Here is a 22409-nt window from a genome sequence, read left to right on the forward strand (position 1 = left end):
TAGTAAACATGTGCTTTCTGTGGAAGAATGTCAGGCACAGTTTCTGTAGACTAGACTAGTCAAGCTGATGGGAGAATCTGGAAGGGATTGTAATTGCAGCAAAATGGGAGATTGAGAGAGAAATCTGCACAGTGGGGCCACTTCACTTTACCTGTGCAGTGCTTTTTATTTTAATTACTTGATACTTTTATGATCAGGAGAGAGCTTCTGCTGTTGATGTTGCCATCTGAGGTTGTCAGAAAGTCTCCACTTGGTAAAACAGTAATTGTGCTCCAAGTGGAAAGAGTGCCTTTACTGAGGATTGCAGCAAAAGATGCCAATTTCCTAACAGGCTGAAATGACTCAAGGGTAATAAATCTTAATTGTTGTCCCTAAAAACATTAAAAAGTATTGAAAAAAAATTGAAGGTTCAAAAATTTTTGCTCTTTCATTTTAGTTCAGTGTGAACAAACAAGGGCTGTATATTTAATCTCAAAGCTACTAATACTGTATTATCAGGCCTATATTAAAGGTATTAAAGGTTGAATGGTTTGTTATAACACACCAGTCAACACTGCACTCAGTTTGTGACAATGCACTCAAACTTAAAAACTTTTCAGGGTGAAGCTGTAGCTATTGTTTCAGCTTGTGATGATGCTGATGAAGGTTGATACAGGTGGTAAGACATTTTAGTGGAACATGCTGATTTGAGATGTATTTAATCTGTGTACTTAAAACCACTGGGTCAAACTCTGAATTCGAGAAACTGAAATTCCAAGTTTACAAAGGACAGGATTCCTGATTAGCTGAAACCATCGCTGGTAGTTTCCAGTATATTAGCCTTTCAGTTCCCGACAGGGGCTACATGGTGTTAACATGCAGAAACAAGTGGCATGTATGACTGCCAAGTCCCCCCCCCCCCACACACACACCTCTTTCCCCTCTTCCTCCCATCCCTTCTACCATCAGTGTTTAACCCTGCTCAATTTGCCCGTCTGCATGAAACAATACTTGTGATCAGCGTGTGTAATGGCACCTTATTAACCCCAATTACCACAATTAAAACCCTGCTGCCACTGGGCCCCTTTCAAGTCTTAATTAATCAGATGGCAGCGAAGAGGCCGTTTGGTGCCCCCCCCTCCTCATATGCATGACATACATACACAGTCACACGCTGGCACACACACCTTCTCCCCAGCCTTGACCGACCATGTGGCCTCGCTAAAAAGCACATCTGGCGGAACAAAACGTCTCCATGCTGGCAGACAAATGTCTCCACTTTACAAATGAAAGGCAAAGCTCTCTCTTCCTCTCTCTTTCACTCTCTCTCTCTGCCTGTGTCTCTCTCTTTCTCTCTTTCCATCTCTGTGATGTGGGTATAATGAACGTTACAAGCCCCCTTGGCACAGTGCCTTATTGGGAGGGTTTGGAAAGCTGCCCAGTTTGTTCCTCACTAATTGCTTAATTGATGCATTGTTTTTACTGATGATACGGATTTGCCCCCCCTCCTCCTCTCTTTTCCCTCTCTACCGCTGCACATGGATACAGATACAAAAGGAATTACACCCTATTAGCAAGTCATGGTCTCTTTCAGCAGACTGTATTAGAGACTTAAAACCATTGTGACGGCTTCCCTAATTGAGCACAACCACTTGATGTAACATAATGCCATGTAAATAAAACCACTTCCCCCTCCTGCTCACGTCTCATAAGCAGCCGCAAGAGACAAATGAATATGTAGCTGCTATAGTACTAACAAGAGACTCTTTTATAGCTGTTGCAGAAATCACTTAGATCACATGGAAAGTGGCCTTTATTTGTTGGTTAGGGCATTAACTCTCATTGCCTTCATGTGCTTTCCTCCACCAAGGCAATAACACTGCAGACTGTGCATATGAATGTGTGTCCAGTCAGGATAAATAAATGGTATTTAGTTAGTGCGCTGCAGTTGTTGGGGAGTTTAATTAGCAGGCTAAGGGTTAATGAAGGCTTCTTGTGGGAAAGAGCCTTGTGGTAGTGTTGCTCAGGAGAATACACACACTCTGAATGCATTTCTCTTTCTATCTAGATGTCTCTCTTTCCTCCCAATCTCCCAGAGTGTTTCACTTCTACTAATGCAGAAACGGGAGCACGCACTCATGCTAGCATGTGCATGTTAACACACATAGCCCTCTGCATATTCCTACTGATGTCTAGGATAAAGAAGATGTTTTTCCCTCCATCCGTGTGTTTGTCCCGTCTTCGTCAGAGAGGGAATGCTCTCTGACGGCTTCCTGCCAAGAGGGGCCAGGAATCAGCTAGATGAAGGAGTGCCTGGTCCACTGAGAGATGCTGAAGACACAAACACACACACTGTGACACACACACGGCCGCAAACAGGAATGCATGGACACATACACATCGTGCACACAAAAACACATATACAGGTACAGGCATGTATGTACACACGCACGCATGGTGAGACATGAATACACACACACACACACACACACACACACACACACACACACACACACACACACACACTTCAAGGCCTCAGAGAGAGTGAGAGAGAGCTAGAGAGAGTTGGATGTTATTTATTCATCAGTCTTTCTTGTAGTCAGGAGGCAACAAGCCCCCGGAGCTGTAAACACACAGAGACACAGGCCTCAGTGAGCTCCAACCCTGGGAATAACAAGTGGTCCCCACATACAAGCATGCACACACACATGTGGGATGCCTGCACAAACACATACACGCATGTGGGGTGTCAGAGCCCTGACATAGCAAAGACAAGACAGCATCCTCCCTGGGACTGAAGGAAGACAAAAGCACACTCCAATGCAAGACAGGGTCTTGACAATCTAACCCACGTATGTAAACCACCATTACACCATCACAAAAGAACAGCAGACTTGATTCTGAAGCATGATAAATTGATTTTTGTACTTTCATACTTACTTCTGTTGAATATTAATTGAATCAGGCGGGCAGGATGGGAAAGGAGGGAGGACAGGCAAGGAAATAATCGGAGTCTGTAAGAAAAAAAAAGAAATGTGCTGAAGGAATGGGATCTGGCATCCCTGCGTAAAAATAGCATCCCCTGCAAACACATTTGCTATTATCTCTTTGGTGCAGCGCAGAGTAGCACAGGCTGCACCCTGGCCCCCCTATGGAGCCAGACGGCAGCATTTACATGAAGCCTGAGCAGGAGAGGGGAAATTACAACTATTGTGACTTGCCTTTTTACAGGGTTTATTGCATTATCATAATGTGGTGAGAGCATGATGGCTGTGGCGTCATCTGACATCTGTGGTGTGAAGGAGAAGTCTTTGGCGTCTCTGCGTGGGCCTTCAGCTGTGACTTTCTGTCCTCCTGTTTTTCTTTCTTCCGTTCATACATCTTTCCTTCAACCTTTATAGAATTACTTCTCACTGCCAGCCTCCCTTTCTATATGTGTGTGTTGGTGTGTGCAAATCATCATGAGCATGCCCACCCAAGCAGGCCACACTGGGCCAGAGAAGACTCTGGTAGTCAGATCTACTGGGACCTGCTCCGAGCAGATGTTCACTACCCCTTTCGGTGTGTTTGTGTGCACTTAGCTGCAGTATTCCTGTGTTTCCCTTCTACAGCATGCGTATTTGTGTGTGTGTTTGCATTTCCCCATTTAAGCGGCTACACATGCAACGGCATTCCGCTCCACTTTGTGATTTCTGCCACTTCAAGCACCCTCTCCTTCAACGCTCTGTGACCGAACACCTGCTGTACAGCAATCTTTTAATGAGCAATCCACCTGAGAGAGAACGAATGAGGAGCAGGAGGAGGAGAAGTATTTCATGGGTCTCTATTTTTTCTGTAGCTTTGCCACCTGTGCCGTGTTAAGAGATGTAAAGCGTTATCCCTCTGCGGAAACGTGCGTTTGGCTTTGATTAGCATTGCAATCACACTGCAGACGCAAAAAATAAGTGATGCATTAGCAAGAGGAGGCACACATCCAAATATGCCCCCACACACACACACACACACACAGGAGACTGTCCTCACAGCACACATGAGCTGTCTATTTACCATTTTCCATATCAAGTTAAAAAAAACAAAACAAATGGGTGTCCTCCGTAGCATGCTACCTAGGAGAGAGTACCCAGTCTTTCCATTATTCTCTCTCATCTCCTCTGCTCTCCTCTCGTTATTTTCACTTCTCACTCCCTTAATATTACTCTGAGTGTGTGTGTGTCTGGCTACAAGTATGCATGTACTTGAGAGTGTGTGTGTGTGTGTGTGTGTGTTTCTAGAGTGTGGGTGTTTGGGCAGTGCTCAGTCTGAGCAGTGAGGAGGTGATTTGTAGCAGGGGCCTCTACTACAATGCTCACTTCAAAAGCTCCTTCAGGATGCTGCACACTCTTGCGCTCACTCGCACTCTGGGCCCAGATCAGCGGGTGAGTTCCTGCTTTGCGCGGCATTAACCTACCATTTCCCTCATCCTCCTCATACATTATGTCCTTTGAATTTGTGTACCTAATTAGACCTTTGGGTTTGCTCAAGCTGCTTGTCTAATTTATTTGGCACGCATTCACTGAGGTACGTGCACTTTTTGTCCTCTCTCTGCGTCAAATAAATGTTGGGCTGCTACTACTAAAGACGGTGGGTTTTATGTGTTTTTTTGTTTTTTTTTTCCCAGTTTCTTCTAAGCTGAGAGAAGAGATTACTCCATGAGAAAAAGACAGTTTTGTTTTGTCTATACCTGTATCTAAAATCAGCCTGCTCTTCCTTTGAAATTTCTGTTTTAACTCCGCGAAGCACAAAATGAAAACAAGTTTTCTCCTGAAGCACCAGACAGGCTACAGTTTCTACAATATATCTCATCTTTTCTGCGATTTGCAAGTAATTTCTTTGACAGTGAAAAGACTTCAGACTGACACATTCATTGAATGTAGCCCCAATACTCTGAAGACTGATCAAATAGGCTGATTTTATTTGTACATACACCATTAAAAGCCTCTGTGGAGATGTTTTCTCTCTTAAAGGATGAGGAGGAGGGGGGTGTATCGCATCCCGCTAGTGCAGTTTTTACAAACAGTCACAATCAATTAGCTAACCGCATCGGGCTAAAGCACCATTTATTTCCAGATGAGGATTTAACCGCACATGAGAGGGAAAATGTTATGGATTGTGAAATATTGATGGTGTTTGTGTAAAGGCCTTTGCTTATGTCTCTTTTAAACTGTTTATAAATTCTAATGCGGGGCCTTTGGACTCCTGCAGTTTGGGTTTGTTAGCATTTAATGCAGAAGGGCGGGGAAGCGATGAGCAAATAAGCAAAGGCCTGCAGAGATTGCTAAGTCGGGCTCTGAAGTGCAAATGAGCTTCTTCCTCTCTCGGTTCTAGATTATATTATTTTTTATATCTTGCTGACACTGAAACATGGAACATGGGAAACATGTTTATTTAAGCTAATATTAGCATCCGTGTCAAAGCTATGGCCAATAAAAAGGTTTTTCCCTATAAAGCTGAGGTGCTTTATTAAATTAGATCTCAGTTCTGCTAATTCCTTGTTGTGCCATTAGCACTGTATAATATCACAGGGCACCATAGCTCACTAATGACTTGAAAATCCAAACAACAAAGTCCAGATGGAAAAGTCGGACAACTATGTGTCATGAGACAATTATAAAAAAGAAGAAATATTACTTCCAGCTGCTCAGCTGACTAACACACTGTGCAACGTTTGAATTAACAGCCTGTCAGTGTTTATATTTGTGCAAAACTTTGTTGGAACATTTCACCTTTAAAAGCCACTGGCACAGCTTGACCATCTTTTTCCTCTCTGCTGGAACAGCTTTAGTCAAGGCCTGATTAAAAAGCACAGACGTTTGCTGTGTCTTCCTGGGAGGTAAGAGCTAGCTAGGAGTCTGGCCGGGGCCTCTGGGAAATAAAGATTTGGATCGGGCTGATTTGAGTAGATGAAGATAGTGTGGTAATTACAGGCATCCCAGATCTCAGCAGTAGATATAGCAAGCCAGGCCCAGAGCTTATGGGAGTGTGATAAAGATGGAGTCCTGTGTATTGGCAGGCAAGCATGGTGGATGATGAAGGGAGTGGGGAGTCATTCTGTCACTGATCCACAAAATCACATGAAATAGGACCCTGGGTAAGTCACTAACTGTGTGACATCTCCTGTCATGCTACCAAAATAAATGTATGCCATTTGACACAGAAGGAAGTGGTTGCTCTGTATGCATTACTAATGTGATTATGATTTCTGTATTAGCTTTTTGCCGCTGTTATTAAAATCATATTAGCTGAGCCACATTTTATTCAGTTTTACAGCTTCTACTCTTCTCATCTTTATTTGCATCTATCCTCTGTTCTACCCTCTCTCCATACTGTTTAAAGTTCATTTATATAGAAAATTTGATGAAAATTATAAGGGAGAGGATGATTATTGAAGGAGAGTAATTTCACCCACTCCGGTGATAGACACTAATGGGACTCCATTGTTGGTAGCATTTAGCCTGTCCTGATTACCTTGTTTTTCATGGCTGCATCCTGAGCTGGGTCTCCATCCCTCCAAACCTCCAGCCCTCCATCCCTCCTCCTGGGTGACATTTCAGACGGGGCCCTGAGGGCATTCGGAGGGGAGGCATCGAACAAGGTAATTGCGGCGAGGTTTCCCCTCACTAAATTAACCTCTGCTCGGAAATTTATTGGCCAGCCGCTCTCCAGAATTATTTAAACTTGCCGTTATTTCTGTGTTGAGCGGGCAGACACTCTGGCTTTGTGAGGTTTATTTTCATATATATATATTTATTTCTTGTCTTTTCGTCTCTTTACTCAGAGGTTTGATTGTGTAGAGACCGAGGATGTTTTGGGGAAATGACAGCAGCCAGTAATTCATTACAGACAGACCCTTGCTTTTGGAACATTTTTAACTGCTCACCTGTGGAAATATACATGAGATTGTATAGTTTTGACGGCTGGGTGAAGTCAGTGCACTCCCAAGGGTCAAAGCCAGGGCACAGTACAGTGCTTATAGAGTCACTAATGCATGCTGCTCGGGAAGAAAGCCAAAGGAATTTGTCTTTTTTTGCCATTTCCCTTCTCTGTTTGGCTGCCTTGTCCCTCCCATTTGAACCTGACTTATGACTTCAGTTTAATAGTTGTAATAATACTGCTCATTATGGCCATGACATTATACATTCCACCATTTCCCTCCATTGCTCTCAGAATAGCATTTTTTTTGATGGTGGGAAGCTCTAGACACAAAGTATGCAAGTCCACCTGGACAGAGTATTTTAGGAAGTGTTGACTTTGTGCCAGAAACACAACTGGCACATTTGTTAGAGTTTCATAACTGTCATTACTGCACGCCTCAAGAGTTTGACCACACACCTACAGACTATAAGGTCTGAATGGGTGCCCTTTATGGCACATTAGAGCAACTGTGTGGAAATCAAACGTGCACGATATTAATATTTAAGAGGAATATTAAGGCATGTCAAACCATTAGGAACCATGAACTTGACCCTCTCTAAACTTTCCTGGCCACTGTTTTAGATTGGTTAGAGATAAATGGATATGCTGGAAACCTTTTCGGCCTCCTTGTGTCCGCTATATGGCATATTAAATTATCCTGAGTTAAGTTACAGAGGCTTGACTAATGTTAAAATGTCTCTTTCGCTGGTTGTGTAACTGAAATATGTCGACCGGTTCTGAATAAACATCAATCTCTGTGCCTGTGCCTCTAGATGAGATGATTGGCCAAATCGTAAAGCGGAGACAGCTTGTGGGGTAATGTCAGCGCGGGCTGGGACGGACAGTCAGCGCATCATGATTTACATTGCATCTGGCATTTTGGCCAACCAACGGAGGAGAGTATCAGTCAGATTTATTTGACTTTTCTTTCCTCTCTTCCCCCTCTCATCAGCTCTTTTCTCAGCTTGCTGACAGGCCCTGAAGTCATTCTAGTGTATCTACACATGTAAAAGGCTCCTTTAAGGAGCGAGTTAGGAGGTTACTCTCTCTCTTTCTATCTGTCTCCGTCTCTCATTGGAGCACTGCCAATTTACTGACACAGTCCATGAGGAAGAGTACAGATAGGAGATGGAAGACAGGCAGTGTCAGAGGCAGGCGCTCGCCCCTCTGACCAAGGCTAGTTTGTTGTCTGTACATGCAGCATAACCATTTGCACATTTCCCTTCACTACCTTCTATCTTGCATTCACCCACCCAGCACCTCATGGCCCCCATCCCATCATCCCTTACCGCACCAATTTGTGAATCAGCTTATGATAATGGCCTGATCATAACGGAGCAGGCCCCCATTGAAATGAGATTGGCTGCGACAGTGGTGACCTTTCGGCGGAGGCAGGAGTGGTAAAGCGCCCACACCGTAACAAGGTCTGTTGAGTAAGCAACTTACAAGGCAAGGTTACTGCTCCTGGAAAAATATATGAAAGAAATAGGAGAGAGAAAGAGAGAGAGTGTGTGTGTGTGAGTAAGAGACAATGTCCTGATTGTGATTTCACAAGTCGATTAACTTCTGTGAGTGCCGTGTGTGTGTGTTGTGGATGTTCTGCTGATGCAGATGGTTTTAAGAGCGCACAGGCCACTGACGGCCGGGCAGGTTGAAGTAGATGATCTTTACGCATCAGATGGAGAGGCATCAATCTCAGGTGAATGGCCCTGGTCCTAGCACCGATATCCACTGCTTTATCCACTCAGGTAAGAAGGGAAGAAGTGCTACATTCAGAACTGCATACAGCCATGTTAGGGTTAGTCATGCAGAGACTATACATTTTAACATTTGCTATAGTGTTTGTCTATGTGTGTGTGTCTATGTGTGCCTTTGTGAGCGAGAGCCATTTTCCACACATCTTTGTTGGTTAGAGGGCACACACACACATGCACACCATCCTTGCAGATGTTTCGGCCCTCCATAAATAAAACGACTGGCTTTGGCCGTGCTGACAGGAGCTATAATGGAGTCTGCATCACCAGTCTGACTGACTGACCAACTGACTGCCCACTTGACTGACTTTTTTTTATCTAACTGGTAGAGCATGACGCAGCCAGATCACTTTTATCTAAGGCCTGACAACAAGTAAGAGCAGCTGCCAATGACTGTGTGTGTGTTTGTGTGTACCGTGTGTACCAATAACTGTTTGTGTTTTTGTCACGCATCTTCATGTGTCGCTCTCTGTCTGTTTGGGATGTGTGTCTATGCGATCATCTGCCTGTATGGTGACACAAAAAGAGGTGAGGGGTGCACACAATCAATCTTCATTTGGTAATTTATGAAGGCGTCCACTTGTCAGGTATCCAGCGGTGTCTGGTACAACTCATTCTGCTGTGCTGGAGGGGGGAACCCCGGGGTATCTGCGCCTCCTGTCACCTCCCCTCCCTCCTCATCGCCCTCTCGTACAGTGCCTGCTGCCGTCAGCAGCCCAGAGGCATAGCACAGAGAGAGAGACGGAAGACGAAGTGAGAGAGGAAGCCAGGCGGGATTAACCCTGTGGCCACCCACGGCAGGTGCTGAGGCAGCCACGCGTACAGCCTCATTAAGGAGAGGGAGAGAGGGCAGCGTGGCAACAAACACAAGGGGGAACTGGGGATTGAATGTACTGTACCTACTGAACACAAACACACACACATCTATTAAACCTCAGTGCCGTGCCTCAGAGACTGGCACCTGTGTAGGTAACACTGACACTTTGGAGGGTGCCTGTCCATTTTTTTTCTCTTCCTATTTTCTTTGTCCTCTTATTTCTCATCCCCATCTCCCCCCCCTGCTCTCTCCCTCATTTCTTCTTCCCCTGTTTCTCGTTCAACTCAACTACCAGTACGACTTTCTCTCCAGGATCCCCTGCATTGTGTCCTCACTCCCGCGGCTCCAACTCTCTCCAGCACTCTCCTCTCTGAGCGGGCTCATATTTAGGTTTGGCTCAATCTGGCAGGCAGGCATGTTAGGCCATGGGCACCTGGGCGTAACAGTTGTTGACACTTGGTGCTCTGGACTCACAGGAGAAGACATCAAATGGTAATTTGGACAGGGAGCACAGCACTCGGACCAGGGTGAATAGGCAACAATTAGACCACCTAATTAACCTAAACACATGGGACTTTGTGTAGATGTGTTTGTGTGGCTCTGAATGCACATACATTTCTGTGCACACACACACACACCCAAGCTGAGTTGTATTGATTTTGTCTAATGCTGACTCTCTAGTTTTTAATAATTTTGAACCCTAATTTCGGTCTGAGTCGTGTTTTGTGGGCTGAGCACGTCTTCTCTCAAGTTGAGCCTTTGATGGGAAGTAGCTACTAAATGCAGGACTGCAAGAATCTCAGTTCAGGCTATTACTAGTAGTTTCAACATTAGTCTTTTTACATCAACACTATTTAACTCAAGTATGTTAATAAGGCTGCAGAACTGCCCTCAATCATTAATCATGTAAAAATATAGGAATTACAAAAAATTCACTTTGATCCTGTTACGTTAAACTATGCTTGCAATTTTTCCTATTTGCTCATCTCCCAGCCCATTTCATTGCCATCCATTTTATCATTTGATTAAAGATTTAAATTTACTTTTAAAGAAGTGTTTTTGAAATGAGTTTGGTCAGGACAAGGATTGCGGTGATTTCCTAGTATCTTTTTTTTCCTCTTATTTCTGTGGATGATCCATTTGTGTGACGACATTTGGGTGGTGAATTATTCAAGGCACTAAGCAGCACTTTGGGCCAGTTTCCCCCAGTCGGCATCTTTGATTGGGAAAACGGGGGCTGATTTGTGAACGATAGCCCCAGGGCTGCTGGCCTAAGGCAAGCTCAGGGGGGGACACTGGCCTCCGAGCCCCTCCTGGCCCCAGGGAGGGAAGGTCCGGCCATGGCCGCTAGGCCTTCCGGTCTCCAAAAGAAAGTCCTTGCCTGTCTGCCCCTATCAGCCCTGCCTCTGGAAGTGAGGTGTGATGCAGGAGTGGTTCCACAGAGAGAATCAGACGGATGAGGCACTTTCTGAGCAGCGTCTCTCCCCTCAGCCAGAGCCTCCGTCTCCCGCGGCTGCCTGGGCAATTTGTCGGTCGACCTGCCAGGAGCAGAATGCAAATCCTCACTGGAGGAGATGCACAAGGGCCTCAGTGCCTGCCAGCTGTGTGTGTGTGTGTGTGTGTGTGTGTGTGTGTTGCCCAGCAGTCTTTTCTTTAACAGCCTAACAGGATAACTGTCATCAAGACCTCAGTGTATCATTGTGGGTGTGTGTGTAATGTATCATCTGGCTGCTATAGTAGCACAGTCTTTTTCTCTCTCCCCCTCTCTCTGTCTCTGAGCTAAGACACGACTCTCCTTCACTGCTCATCAACCCACCACTCCTAATTTATAGATGGGCATAAAAACTCTGTATTTTCACTCACCCTGCCCACCTTCCGCCTACCTCTGCATAGCACCAGCATGACAAAATAGGACACATGCTGTTAACCATATAAAAGTTTTTTTCCCCCTTTTCTCTCCACCTCTCTTGCTGCCATGTTTCAACTTTCTCTCCCCCCTCAGACAATAGGGCTACACATGCGTCCCCTGCTTGTAAATGATGACTAGGTGTTCATCTGGTGAATCGACTGACCCGTATCACTTGGGTCAAACTCTGGTTTTGACATGTCAGAGTTTCATAGACCAATTCAGCTCACAGAAAAGACAAATCACTGAAATGCCAAGGCAAGCAACATGGTGCTCTCCAGACAGCACAGAGTTCAGAGAAGTTTTCAAGGACAACTCTATACACAAGATGAAAGGGATCTTCTGGGCTCTCATCTCATCTTCACCGCTCATATCCAAATACCACCTGGCTCATTCTGTGCTGTCAGCACTTTTTATCTCAAAAATTAATACTTCTTTTTTTCTGGTCAGATAGGGGTACTTTATTCGTCGCGGTTTGCCTGGAGTTCTCCGCATCTTCGGAATGTGAAAGATTTGAAGGCATGGATAAAAGGCACTTTTCTAATCAACATTTTTTTTCCTTAAGCGCTTCTTTCTTTTTAAAAGCTGTTTTTCATTATTTATAAGTGTTCTGAAGGTGCTACTGAGCTGATTTCTTTCACGAGGCCTGATATGAGGCCGATGGAGCTTGCAGAATTGATTAGATAAGCTTGGAAATTACAATGTCGAGCACGCAGTGCTCTGAAATGTGCTCTAAAATACACTCAATGTGAATATTAATACCTAGGGCTTATAAGCACATATTTGAATGCATGGAGGAAGTTGATAGGTGAAGTTTCATGAACTGTCCAGTATGCGTTGCCATATATTACTGATCAAATAAAATATTACCCCTCCTTCCTGAACGTCACTGGATTCATAGTGACGGGTGGGTAATCTCAATTTCATCATTAGCAGTTGAACATTCAGAGCTAATCTCTGTTTTACTGAATAATTCTGAAAGATGTTAATCAAACATACGAAAGCATATTTGAAATATTTAACCAAACGATATTAATGAAGATCAAAGGGTGGGCTGTTTTTAGCGGATGTTATGCGAAAGGCCTGGGTAATAGCTGGGTCCATAGGAGCACATGAAACACTTTGTCTTCTGCTAAATATTTCATGCTCAGTACCTGTTGTATGGGGCTTAATGAGCTATGGGGAAAAAAGGTGATTTATCATGCAAAGTTTTCAAAGGAAATGCAAATTCAGATACACACATACGCACAGGAACACACATTCCTTGCAATTTTCGCATACACATTTTTCCTCAAGTAGCTTAGCCAAAGCCACTACACATTTTCCAGAGTGAATATTTTAGCCCTGAAGAAAAGCAAACTCAAGTGAGAGTAAGAATCAGGGGTCAATGGTGTGTCTTTAAAGAAACTTTCCCTCTCTTCGCCTCTCTACTCGCTGTGTTCCTCCCTCGAATACTAATATCAGCAGGGAGAGCGGGAGAGGGAGAGATGACAGGAACATTGTGGACGTATGTGTCAGGGAAAGGCGTTAGCTCTGGGCAGACTCATGTTAATGCTCGCCCATTAATAAAATTTCTCATACTTGCTGTTGACTCCTTTCAGCACCCTGCGCCCAACATGTATTTTAGTCAAATGATTTTTGTTTTTTTATTGTTCCCTTTTTGTCATAGTAAATTACTTAAGAAGAGACAGGTGAGATAGAGTAAAGAAAAAGATGAAAATTAATTGCATAACATGTGAAGACAGATTAAAACAAAGAAAAGTAGTTTGGAAGGATATGGGGTTGTGCTGGGTGTCTTCAGTGCAGATGAAAACTCCATTATAAGTGAAAGTCCTGCATTAAAAATGTTAAGTAAAAAGTCTTATCAGCAAAATGTTCTTAAAGTATCAAAAGTAAGCACTGATTATGCAGAATGGCACTTGTTAGTTCTATTATACTTTCTAATAATGGATAGATGGAAATTGGATTATTATTATGACTGATAGATTAACATGTACGCTAAAGTTTAATGTCGCATCTGGTCAAGATCGAGCCAATTTTAACCATTTCATATACTGCTGGGTAATTTAATCTATATCTAAATCTAAACTTATTTTCCACGCTGATGATAAAATATTGATTTGTATAATATTTCCCTGTATCAGTTGAAATGTATCAGTTTTTAAACAGTTCTTGAGTCACTTCTTTCCACCATACAGCATTGGTGTTTTTTTCCTGATCTTCAATACCTAGTTTTGAAGAACAGAAGAATGTTTTCAGCCTTTTTTTCATAAATAAAATTAGACAAACTTTTCAATCTTGTCAAATCTTGACTTAAAAAAGCCACAGAAGAGTGAAGAAAGAATCTGTGCAAGCATTCAATGCCAGTTTTTTGTGCTGTAACCAGTTTGTGCATATGTATTTATGTAAAGGACTGAGACAGTATGTGTAAGAGACAGCTGTATCTGTGTGGGCATATGAAGGAAAGAACAGATGTAGTAATATCTAGGTGAAATAGAGAGAGTGTGTGAGTAAGATGGAGAGAAACAGTTGGATCCTTTCCAGCGCTACGGAGCACCGAGGCCAGGAGAAGGGCAGGGCAACAGTAAGAGAGTGACAATCGTCAGGTGATTAGAAAGACTCGGAGGCTAGGTAGACCTACAAAATGAATAACGGCGCACCCCAAACCGCGCCATAAGGCTCAATGGTTTGTGATTTGCAAGTTGATAAGACAAGAAGATTAATAATGCCGCATGATAATGGCTGGCTGAAGCTCAGCTGGGGAGATGGTAATGATGGGATATTGCTGTAGGAGCAGTTCACTGAGCCACAGTGGAGTGAGGGAAAGACAGAGAGAGAGGGCGAGATGGAGAGAGAGACAGACTGATAGAGAGAGACTGGTAAAGAGAGAGAGAGAGAAGCTGCAGCCGCATGGGAGAAAAAAAGCACTCATCCCAATTGGCCCTTAGGATATGAGAGTTTGAAAAATGAGAATGCAGTTATCATTTTAATTAGATATAAAGTTTTAAAAAAAATACATATATAGTGTGTATGTATAATTTTGCTGAAATAAGGACTTCAAAGAACATACATATTTTGCAGTTCACTGTCCCATCATAATTCCTGAATGACAGTTTTTCTTAATTTGCTTTTTTTTTGTTCGCCTGCCAGGTGGGGTACTGCAGGAGGTGATCATGGCAGGTGGCGAGAAGGTAAATGATGGTGTAACACCTATACCATGCTCCCAGGCAGATTACACAAAGTTATACACCCACATACCTGTAGACACTACTGTTTGTCCCATATGTCTCCAGGATCTTGTTGTTTCCAAATGCAGGACTCAGGTTTTATGAGCGGTGCACTAGTAGTCTGTAGTGTTGTTAAATAGTGCCAGGCTGTGGTAATGGTAGTATTTATTGACTGTCTAGAAGTGGCCTCCAGTGTGAAGTGTTCATCATCATTTTGCCCCCTGTATCACCGCAGAGGAAACAACATCAAGTTGCAAAGGAAGGGTTTGGGTTCTTTTTCCCCTCATCAGCACAAAACATCCAATTTCCCTGAGAGAAATAGGAGTCTCATCTCCCATGAAATTTCTACATTTTTAATGATCTCGTTTGATTATGACAAGCTGTTAAATGCTGTGATCTATTTCTGCTGTTTCTCAGTTACATCTTCAGTACTGTTGACTTGTGTGTTTACACCTCAGACAAACATTTTGTCAGATCCCGATTCATCTTAATTGCACCACTTTGTCAGCGCCTGTTGATGATCTTTTACCGTACCTTCACTCAGTGTCACACCAGTGTCTCTTTGTTTTAGACGGCACACATGCTGGAACGACTTAGATACTGATCAAACTGCTTTTCATCTCCAAGGAAACTCATGATTACACAATTAGTTTTGAAGATGAGCCAGTTCTCAGGAAGGAGCAGTGGACTTGAGGGTTGTTTTGCGTATCCCAAAAATGTTTTCATTGTTTACTTATGCTCCAGACCAGACCAAACTTCTTTGAGCAAGAACTCTGATGCAAAACAGGAGCTTTATTCAGCCAGGCCCTCTGAGCTCACTGAAAACAATACCTCAACTTAACAATATTTAGAAGAAACATGAGAGTGGATGCAGTGCTCAGTGAGTGGTTTTAATCTTGGTGGTTAATTATTTTAAAGATTTCTGAACCAAGAAGAAGCTAATTTGAGTAGGTGACAGTCAGACGGTTGAATGTCATTGATAGAATGGCGTTTGAGTTGTTTGAGGTCAGTGCATCTCCAAACGATCCCCAAACGTCCATTAATGAGTCAATAATGGACATTAAGACCTAATTAACACGGTGGAGTGGGGATCGGGGAAAATTGTAACTCCAGCAATACCTTCACTCTTTCTTCTAATGCTTGGGAAAATAAGAGATTACATGATTCAGCCAAGTGTAGGAGGCCTATTTGTGCAAGTAATCATGCTAACGAGTGACAAGTTAATTATGTGACAAGTTGTGTTTCTAAAGATCAACTTGGCTAACAGATGTTGTTATTGATAGCAGTCCCAGAGAATAGCCAAGGCAGATAATTTGCTCATTACACAGCATGTTAACAGCAGTTGTTTTATGATACAGTATATGCAGTGATATTTGTCACGATAGCACAGATGGCAGTTCAACAACACATTACTGACTGCAAGTAGAGTGAGACTTCTCCGCTCTTGTTTACATGTCGGCATCTAAAGGATTCTTTGACAGCCAGTCAAGTGTTTGTTAGAGTGAGAAATGCTAACAATCTCTGAAGTACGGTCTGGAAAAGCATGTGTTGAAGAGAAATCAAACTCAGAAGCAAAATGTCAAAGTGCCCCTTTAAGATCTTTTTTTTTTCTAAAGGAGACCTGCAGTACAGTGATAAGATCATAATCCTGTCAGCATTCTCCTTTCTGTTACCATCTAGATTTCCACTTGGATAGCTGTAAGTAATTAGTATTTATTAAGTTTCTGTGGCTCTGAGTCTGTCTCTGCTTCTCCTTTCCTTTCCTCTATGTATGTATGATAGATGTGTTGGATGCCGCTGGCGCTAGAGATTGCACTGACAGAAGGGTTGTTTGTCCAAAGTGGGATTGACACTCAGTCAGGGCCCCGCCGGTCACCCCCTATCATCGACATGACACAAAGTGGAATGAGCCACATTAGCGACATGCAGCCGCACACGTGCAGTGCCCCTGCAGTTTACACCCATTAAACGCCCATGATAATGTTCTGAACGCCTGTGGCCCCACACCCCCCATATTGCGGCTTCCTGTATCTCGGCGCAGTAAGCAGTGATAACTGATGACGAGGGGGAAGACGTGACAGTGTCAATAACCATAATCGTCCCTGGGCAGGAAATAATGAAGCGTATGTACCATGTCAGCCCTACAAGCCTTCAATATCCTCTAATAAAATGAAGTGGAAAAAAATTTATCTGAGGGGGGGAAAAAAAAAAAACAACAATCAATAAAGCCATCTAATGATAAATATGAAATTGCCATGTGGAGTGAATATTATATTCCCTCTATGAGGATGCTGGGCAGATTATTAGGATGAAGGGGAGAAGCCTATTTGTATGTAAATGGGAGATTGATTATATTTATTTGCAGACAGAGGGGCTCTGAACAGCTCGTCTGTGAGACACACACACTCACACAAAGAAGAGTGAGAGACATCCACAGAGAGTCTGGTCATCAGACAGCTGTTTTTCTGTCTGCTCTGTGTTCAGGCCCCTCTGACAGAGGAAAGAAATAATACAGAAAAGACAGAGGGAGAGAGAGATCAGTCTTCTGGCTGCCAGCTCCAGCAGGGCTCACCTCTCCAGAATATTCTAATTACCAGCCCTCCTCATTACAGATGTCATGTCAATGAGAGAGGGGAAAAAAAGAGAGAAAGAGAACTTCAAGCAGAGAGGACCAATTCTGTAATTTCTTAATCACTTTTTTGGCAACCTTTGCATGTGCCCTGGTTAATGCCACAAATTGAATGTTTCTTTGGTTTCTCTCTAAATAGGCTATCATGCCGTTGCGGTGGTGCTTAGCGAATTCTATTATTGTCATTTGCATAGGGGCCTTTTTAGTGGCAGGATCCTACAGAGGGGCGAAGAACAAAGAGCTCATGAGGGAGAAAATAGGACAGAAATGATCCGGCGCTGCCTTCAAAACGTGACGTCAGGTCCCTAATGAAATCTTTTGACTGAGACCATAGCAAATGGTGGAATCTATATCTGACACTTAATGGTTTGCATAGAAATTAGAGACAGCGCGCAAGCGAAGGACCCCCTTTCGCTTGATGTCCCCTGATTAATTTACAGCACTTTTGTTACATCGGCATCGTCCAAAATAAATTAACTACGCTGGAGATATCAGAAACGGGGGCAAGGAAGTGCAATTTATTAGAGAAAAAAGTGAGATGAGATTAAATAAAACACCTAATTGACAGAAAAAGTCACCAAGCACAAGCACTGTTCACCATTGTTGAGAAGTAGCGTGTGTATGTGTTTGGGGGGGGGGGGGGGGGGGGGGCGTAAGAGGAGAAATAAAGAAAGAGCGATAGAGAGAAAGAGCTGGCCACTTGATTTCCTATGAAAATTAATCGGCTATCAAACAATCTTGGTCTGCCGAGGATGATTATACAGCAGGGGCAGCAGCAGAGGAGGCAGGGGGAGAGAGTGAGAGTAAGAGAGAGGGAGATAGAGAGAGAGAGAGAGAGAGAGAGAGAGAGAGAGGGAGAGAATGCCCTTTGTGTAGGTGAAATGTGTCGGGGACTGTCATCGTAATATACCTCAGTGAAATGAAGGTTAATTCTGATGTACAGCCTGCATGGCCATCATTATCGGCGAATCATGAAAATAAATTAAGCCACTGAAATAGATACTCCTCTGGTACGCGGCAGGGATCTCATGAAGGATGGACGGCTGAACTTTACAGATTATTATTGGGAAATAGTGCCGAATTCAATTAATGCACCTAAAAGACACCTTTATAGAGGGCAGCCATAATTTAAATGACAGCAGGGTGTAATTTTGCTTGTTATAAGTCAAATTTGCAGAGTTTCATGTTTCGTGCGTTTTTCTCCTTCCCCCAACCCATTTTATCCCATTTTTTCCCCTTTTTATTTTCTCTGTTTGCAGAGGATGTTCTTGTCCTTACTCCAAGAAAATTCCTGAAAAGGAGCAATCGCTCTCCCATGTGAAGGTTTATGCTGCTGTACAGCTGTAATCTGAATTATGAAATAAATAAATAAAATTGAAAAAAAAAAAAAATCCACTGCATTTCACCATTGTAACCACTCTTCATCTCCTCCTGAGTCTCAAAGTATATTTACTGTAATCCTCTGCGGCAGATCCTGCATCGCCTGTCCGCTTCTCTACCTCACCGTGCAGGACCCCCTGTGCAGGCGAACCCTGCGAAGCATACAGATGCCAGAGCCTTTATGCAGATCCACCCCACCTTGAAAACTGAATGAGAGCCCAATGAACTGGGTAAATGGTTGACCTCTCACCTGCGCACAACGGAGAGAGAAGCCAGCGGCTTAATCCAGGCAGGTGTCTGACAAGCGGGCGAACACAGTCAGGGCCGTATCGCGCTGACCCTCGCTCAGACCTCCCTTATCTATTAATCTACACCTCTCCGTAACAGGGGGGTTGAATTAACACCTCAACGGGGCACAGGGCTTCTGATTAACACACATCACCCCACCAAGCCGCTGCTCGCCTGCCCAAATATAAAACCAGGAGAGACTTAGAGAAAATCTGATGCTCACATATGCAAACATTCATACATGCAAACACACATGTAAAAACACAAACTGTCATCATTGCTCATACATACAGTCACATGTCTGTCTGCATTTCCACAGCACACATACTTTTTACCACCACATGCAAGGTTTAACATGGCTGCTCCTGATGTTTTATTGCACTTTTCTGAATAACCAGGGAAATAATGTGCACCCAGAAATAAAATATTAGAAGAAATGTTCCAGTCTGCTGAGTTTTTCTGTTGAGCAGCTCGGCATATCTGTTGTTTAATTTGACATAAATAGTTTTCCCCATCTAAACAGAGGCCATGTTAAATATTTATGTGCCTGTTTTTTATTTTATGGAAGATTTGTGCGATGCAAAATAGAAACTGAACTAGATGTGTCTTTATGGCGCATGAAATATATGAATGGATTAAGGAGCAAGCTCGCAAGAATGCTGTATATTGAAAATTGCGTCATAAAAAGCAGAAGAGCGGTGCATGAAAATAGGTGGATGAAAACTGTTCATATTAAAGTTGGGAGTTGTTAAAGTATAAAAAAAAAAGGCAAATCCCACCACAGACTTATCCCACTCTCATCCCATAGAAATAAGCCAAATAAGAGTAATTGTATTTGGGGGTAGAATGTAGTAATTTAGACTGTTAAAACCATTGGTGTCATCTTTATTTAATCTCACCCATGGCGAGAAATCATCTCTTCTCTTTTTCCAAAGCCAAACACACACAAATCTTCACTTCCTTCCTCTTCTCCTCCTGCTCTCTCTCCGTCTTTTTCTCCTCAATTTCCCCCTTCTCAACTCTAACAGTTTAAAGAATCCTTCCACTATCATTATTAGTATTGAACTCATTTCTAAATTCAGAAATTGGCCAAGGAAGATCATTCATTGCAGCAGATAGTAAAATCAATAGCTTTTGTGTCAGGCAGCAGGGTCTGTCTCTGTCTCGCAGGGTGGGTTGGAGCTGAGAGTGTGCGTGTGTGTGTGTGTGAGAGCGTGTGAGTGTTTGAGCAGCAGAGTACAGTACAGAGTGTAGACAAAAGGCGAGTGAAAACTGGGGGAGTGGGGCCACCTCTTGACGACATGGATACACAGTCTCACACGCGCACACACATTTAACTGTACCTCCTCTAGCTGGGCTGCAGGTCCAGACATACACTCGTGTGCGCAAACACACACACACACACACACACACACACACACACACACACACACACACATACATTTAGATATTAATGCATGTCTTACTTACATAAACACACACAATTTCACATGTAAAATAAATGTAAACACATTCACAAATGTACTTATTTTACTCACATTTCTTTTAGTAATTCACATAAAAACACACATTTGCACATTTATAAAATATAAATATGCTCAAATATACAGACACATGTGCTTAATTATTTTATTTGATTTTCTGCATCAACACACATTGAATACATTTATACACACACACACACACACACTTTTTTTTGCAGGCGGAGCCCAGTGACGGAACGAGGACAGCTTATCCCAATGAGAGTCAAATCAATCAAGTCCTTTTAATCACCACTCTGCTTTTATAGTGTGGCAGTAATGATGGAAGCCTATGTAGGGGCAATCCCCTAAGACCCCCTCCCACAACCCCCCTATGCGGCTCAGATTGGAGCCGACACACACACTCAACTCTGATGATTTTCATTTCTCAATTACATTATCTTATTAACCAATCAATTGCCGGCCTTATCAATAATTAATGTCTCCCCAACTATTAGAACGTAGATTAGATTAAACGCCAGTCTCTTGTCTCCCCTCTTTGATACTTTTAACTGGGCTCTTCATGGCCAATGTGATTTTAACAGAATACTTAATGTATAAATAGATTTTTTAATATATACGTATTTGTCAACTACATTAGCAAGAGTATATTTTTCTTTTATTATTAAAAATGTATTATCTATTGTCTGTTTTTAAAATATTTTATTGTTACAGTGCATTTGATCAAAACTAGAAAATGAAAACATCAATTAACTAAGATATGCAGCAGAAATGGTCAATTCTGTTTCATAAAATGTGTTTCTACAGTTAAGTAATTATTCCAGTTGTTTCTGAAGCACTTTTACCTGCATTTCAATTAAAAGCCTTATTTACCAACTGCTGACCAATCATTTTAGCCCTCTTCTTTAAAGGAAATATAAGGCTTGAAGACTTAGCATCAGATTTAATGACGGGTTAAGAGGGCTATTTTTTGCAGCGCAGTGCCCAGCTCTGGCATGCGCTGCTGCTCCTCCTGACTGCCAGACGACTGCTCGCAGGGATGTAAAGGAACAAGCTTATGGATCGATGTCTCACTCTGCTCAGGCCAGCTGTAGCTGTTGTTCCTCACACAGAGAGGCTTTGTCTGGGCTCTACAAAAAACACCCGGTAACAACTGTTTACCGTCTGCCGCCTCAGGCCTGAGCTGGGCCTTGAACTCGTTACACCTTCTGGTAGCCGCCGGTAGCTTTGCACTTTGAGGCTGCTAATATGAACCGCTTCCACAGAACAGAGGTGGTCGGGGGGGGGGGGGGGGGGGGGGGGGGGGGTTGGGAGCCAGTGCTATTGAATCATCAGAATTTTTTGACTTGTATCAAAAAATCCTTGTGTATGTGCATTTACAAACACACACGAATACCTGCAGAGGAGCTCACTACTTATAAAGTGTAGTGTAATTTTTTATTTTCTTACTGTTGCTCAGGCATGTTTAAACACACACACACACACACACACACTGAGGGGTTCTTGACCCCTGACTGCAGGCCTGTGCAGTTGTTAATTAAAACCTGGTTCATAGGTTATACACATGCCCACAAGGGATCATACTGGTGTTGTACAGAGGCAGTTCAGAATGATTTTCTTATTTCTTTTTCATGATTTGTATTGTAGGTGTCTGAGGGTATCGGAGGCTGTATCAGGAACCTGGACACACTTTGACTGAGGTAAGATGAGAGGAAAAAGATGTGGAAATGTGGGGGAAAAGTGAGTGAGAGAAAGAGAGGAAAGCTCGCTCGTTTTCTCTTCTCTCGGTCTCCCCTTTCCTTTTTAGCCCCGGCCCAAAACATCTGTCAGCACTCAGACTCCGGTGGTGAGGAGGAGAGAGCGGAGGGCCTGGTATGCAGCAGGCCCGGCCCAGGAATCAGTGGAGCCGCTCAGCTTGGCACGGCCGCCTTGTTTATTTGCCCTGACCTTGCGTTCCCTCTGAGGTTACGGGACCTGCTTTAGTGAAAGGAACCATT

The 22409-nt window shown here is 43.2% G+C and overlaps 1 protein-coding gene across 2 annotated transcripts in view; it reads left to right on the top strand.

Annotated features, from left to right (window-relative positions):
* mdfic (MyoD family inhibitor domain containing) overlaps positions 1–22112 on the top strand; it is a 118937-nt gene extending 96825 nt beyond the window's left edge. The window contains exons 5-6 of one of the 2 annotated variants that reach the window (XM_071501747.1): positions 14558–14598; positions 18735–18936. In XM_071501747.1, the coding sequence (XP_071357848.1) occupies positions 14558–14598; positions 18735–18857 (164 nt within the window). In that variant the 3' untranslated portion in view covers positions 18858–18936. Of the gene's footprint in view, positions 1–14557; positions 14599–18734; positions 18937–22059 lie in introns of those variants that run through there. The other variant, XM_071501748.1, reaches the window with a different exon arrangement.
* The last annotated feature ends 297 nt before the right edge of the window (positions 22113–22409 follow it).

The sequence above is a fragment of the Trachinotus anak genome, unplaced genomic scaffold (genome assembly GCF_046630095.1).
Source record: "Trachinotus anak isolate AG129_WGS33_773 ecotype Australia unplaced genomic scaffold, CSIRO_AGI_Tana_v1 ptg000018l, whole genome shotgun sequence".
Lineage (NCBI taxonomy): Eukaryota > Metazoa > Chordata > Actinopteri > Carangiformes > Carangidae > Trachinotus > Trachinotus anak.